At 58.2% G+C, this 4,144-nt stretch overlaps 1 protein-coding gene across 1 annotated transcript; it reads right to left on the minus strand.

Annotated features, from left to right (window-relative positions):
• Window positions 1–980: 980 nt before the first annotated feature.
• LOC104401400 (KRAB domain-containing protein 4-like) lies at window positions 981–3,923 on the minus strand (the record flags this gene model as incomplete). Its single annotated transcript, XM_010017043.1, has 5 exons — window positions 981–1,246; window positions 1,409–1,594; window positions 2,437–2,532; window positions 2,674–2,787; window positions 3,797–3,923. Coding segments are annotated over 5 exons (789 nt in total), but the record flags the coding sequence as incomplete, so codon positions are not given.
• Between the last annotated feature and the right edge of the window lie 221 nt (window positions 3,924–4,144).

Genomic DNA, 4,144 nt, shown 5'->3' on the forward strand with positions numbered 1-4,144 from the left:
GAGCTGCCATTGGGCGGCTCCGGGCCCGCTGCGGTGAGGAGGGCACGGCCCCGCAGACCAAAGGTGACCCGGTGCCCGCGGGGCACGAGTTTCTTCCAGGCTATGGCCCCCGGCGGACAGGGCAGCAAAGCCACCGCATCCCGGCACTGCGAGGAGCGGCTGCGGGAGCTGGGGGTTTAGTTTGGGGAACAGAGGCTCAGGGGGGACTTTATTGCTCTACAACTGCCTGGAAGGAGGATGGAGTGAGGTGGGGTCAGTCTCTTCTCCCAAATAACAAGTGATAGGACAAGAGGAAATGGCCTCAAGTTGCACTAGGGGAGGTTTAGACTGGATATTAGGAACAATTTCTTCACCAAAAGTGTTGTGAAGCGCTGGAACAGGCTGCCCAGGGCAGTGTTGGAGTCACCATCCCTGCAGGGATTTAAAAGACGTGTAGACGTGGTGCTGAGGGACATGGTTTAGTGGTGGCCTTGGCACTGCTGGGTTAACGGTTGAGCTCAATGAGCTTAAAGGCCTCTTCAACCTGAACAATTCTGTGGTTATGGGTTTGGGTTGCTAAGGTGAAAGTCTCACTGTGGCTTGGCGGTGCTAGCACTCCATTCACTTAAACACAGGCAGCTCAGGCGGCCAGGCAGAGGGGAGCAGCCAAGCTCAGCACCATGAACACAACGGGGGATTCCTCCTGCACATGGACAGACAAGACCAGCGGACAATAACTTAAAATACTTTATTGACAAGGTAGGGAAGACCCCAGTGGGCAGAAAACTTCCTGCCCCACTGCTGGACCACCCGCGGTACCCGTCTCCATTCACTCTGTCCCACACACATCCTTCCCTTGGCCTTTTCCGCAGGACAGTCCCCGTTTTCTGCCACAGGTACTGCACAGCCCTGCACCACTGATCCCTCCTCTGTCTGTTTCACGGCACGTCCTCTCCCAGATCACTTGTGGCTGAGTTTGGCTGCAGGGAGGAAGGTGCAGATCAGCTGTCCATGCGGATGATGAAGGGCCAGGTGTCTGCATGCCGAGCGTAGCTGCTAAGCTCGAACTTGTGGCACACGGATCCAAACACATGGTCCACCGTCCGCATCAGTGTTTTGTAGGCGGCATGCAATGGTATGTGATCCGAGTGAGCAGGTTCATGTCCTCTGGTGGTGTGGTTAACATCAGGGCTGCAGATGGGCTGCTCCTCGCTGTGCGTGGTCACCTCAGGGTGCAGCACTTTGCTACTCGCCACCGCAGCTGCCTCTGAGGGTGGGAGCACAGGCAGCGGGGCAGGAGACGCCACAGGGGTGCAAAGAGCTTCTCGGGAGCTGCTTCTGTGCCGAGACAGGGGCAACACAGCCTCACGTTTTGCAGGAGAACCAAGTGCTCCACCCCTTCCCTCCATGGGGACTGGCTCCACCTTACCATGAGGGACAGCAGGTGCAGGACAGCGGGTGCTGGAGGAGGCCCGAGGAACCCCCAGCCTCCTGCTGATGTAGGAATTGCAGCGCCACATAATCCGCTTGGCTTTCCTGATGATCTGCCCGATCTGGGCTCTCCGCGTGGCCAACCTGTGCAGCATGGCTCGAGCTTTGCTGCCCAGAACCAACCCTGGCCCCAAAACAAGTCCTCTGCAGGCGGCAGTACCCGTGGTCCTTGAGCGCGGTGCTGCCCAGTGCCTGTGGCCGGCAGTAGTTGTGGTCTGTAGGAGGACAAGGCCAGGCGCTGCGGTGCCAGAGCTGCATCACGCTCACCCCGCAGTAGCAGTGGTCCTTCCAAACAACCTCATTTGCATCCCCGGCATGCAGTTCCCCGTCTCCCAGAAAGAATGGTGCTTCTCCTGACATGCACTGGTTTTCATAGGTGCTCCTCTGACGCCGCTCCTTCAGGTCACCACAAGGATGCTCCTGAGGATCTGACTTGTAGTTCTGCTGTTCCGTCCTGGGATTAAGTGCGAGTTCTCTGCCTTGGGCTATGTTTGTTGTCAGCCATGGTTTATTCTCTGCTGCTTCTTCCTTCCTGGGCCAGACAACAGTCCATGCGTGGTTTTGGCTTTCTACTGGCACCACTCCTCTGCTGGCTGCCTTCACCTGCACCTTGCTGCGACTCTTGAGACATCTGAGCTTGTGCAGGAGGCTTCCAGACTGGAGATGATGCTGCAGACACTGTCCTACTGCTGAGGGAGGGCTGGTGGGACTTGGCCTTTTGCCTGGCTGGGGCTCTGGAGAAGGGGGCCATGCTGAGGGGACGGGGAGCTAAGAAACCCCCATCCTCCCCAGTTTAGGGCCACCCAGGTTCTGCTTCTCCAGCCTCTGCATGGCTGGACTGGCGAATCAAGCCCTTCCCATGGGGCTGGAGAAGCACCAGTGGCACTGACCAGGCACAGCCAGATCCCGCTGCCAGCTCCTTGCTCCAGAGCCCGGTGGCAAGGTAGAGGAGGGACCAGAACTCACCTTGGCAGGGCAACTGTGCCCTCTCCTCTGGCACACCAGCACCAGGCCACCAGCCCCAGGGAGGCGCTTCCAGCAAGCTCATGGCCCCATCACATCCTGCAGGGAAACCAGACAGATGGATGTCACCTTCCTGGCAGGGGAACCCCTCCACGCTGCAGCTGCTGGGCAAAGGAGGAAGCCCTGTCTGCTGCCGGCACGCAGGAGTGGTGCTACAGGGCCTGAGTTGTTCCTGCTCACCTGGAGAGGGGCAGCTGGGGCCTTCCCACCTCGCTGGGCTCTGCGGTGAGCATACCCATGGCTCTTCCCCACGCTCCATCCGGTATAAAATGTCAGGTTTGGGGCCTGGGTAACCTGGGGGGGTGAGGAAAGCACATTGTTCTAACACAGACTGTCAGAATAAACTGATACCACAAGAAAATAAAGGTGTTCTCTTGTCACACTGTGCTCCATTGTGACAGGAAAAGCCCAATCAGAAACTCTATGAAAAGGGGGGGAAAAAAGCAAGCAAGATGCCAGAGCTGCTGCCAGTGACAGCAGGCATGTTATCTGAAAGGACCTCACTGTGCAATGAGGGGTTGGCTCCCCTGTGCCCAGCCTGGTGGGTGCTACCCCTGCCCTGCTGCACTCTCATCACCCAGGGATTGGGGACAGAGTCGCTGGGCAAGAACCATCAAATGCCAGGGATGGCAGCTCAAAGGACCCCAGACCTGGCACCTTTCACAGAATCCTGGAATGGTTTGGGTTGGAAGGAACCTTAAAGCTCATCCAGTTCCAACCCTCTGCCATGGGCAGGGACACCTTCCCCTAGAGCAGGTTGCTCCAAGCCCCGTCCAACCTGGCCTTGAACACTGCCAGGGATGGGGCAGCCACCGCTTCTCTGGTCAACCTGTGCCAGGGCCTCACCACCGTCACAGGGAAGAACTTCTTCCTCAGATCTCATCTAAATCTCCCCTCTGTCAGTTTAAAGCCATTCCCCCTTGTCCTGTCCCTGCCTGCCCGTGTCAAAAGCCCCTCTCCAGCTTTCTTCTTGTCCCCTTCAGGCACTGAAAGCTACTCTAAGGTGTCCCTGGGGCCTTCTCTTCTCCAGGCTGAACAAGCTGAGGTCTCTCAGCCTGTCTCCATAGCAGAGGTGCTCCAGCCCTTGGAGCATCTTCATGGCCTCCTCTGGACTCGCTCCAACAGCTCCATGTCCACATCTTCCAGCGCTAACCATCCCCCAGCACTGTAGTGCTCAGCACAGTTATCCCAGGCATAGTTCCAAAAATGCCCATCAATGCCTCCAATTGCTGGAAGCAGTGTTGTTCTGATGGGGACTAGCATGCAGGACCCCCCCAATCCCAGATGTTCCAGGGGGGGTTACCCAGAGACGTCAGGAGCTGGTAGTTGTCCATCATGACGCTGCAGTAGAGCTCCCTCTGCCCTGCTGTGATGGTGTCCCACTCCATGCGGCTCAGGTAGATGGCGACGTCCTCGAAGGTCACTGGTTCCTGCCACACACATATTTGGCACCCTCCTCCCGCACGCGCTGACGCCCATTCCCACAGGGTGGGGGGAAGGGTTTTATCTTCCAGGTGCTATTCCCACCCACGGGAAGCCTCCCAAGGCTGGGAGTGCAGTGGAGACCATGCACCCAGGGGCGCCATGTGCCACAGGGCAGGTCACCGAGGACTGAGCGCAGGATACCGCCCGGAGCCCCACCAGCAACCCG

The sequence above is a fragment of the Nestor notabilis genome, unplaced genomic scaffold, assembly GCF_000696875.1.
Source record: "Nestor notabilis isolate BGI_N333 unplaced genomic scaffold, ASM69687v1 scaffold29226, whole genome shotgun sequence".
NCBI lineage: Eukaryota > Metazoa > Chordata > Aves > Psittaciformes > Psittacidae > Nestor > Nestor notabilis.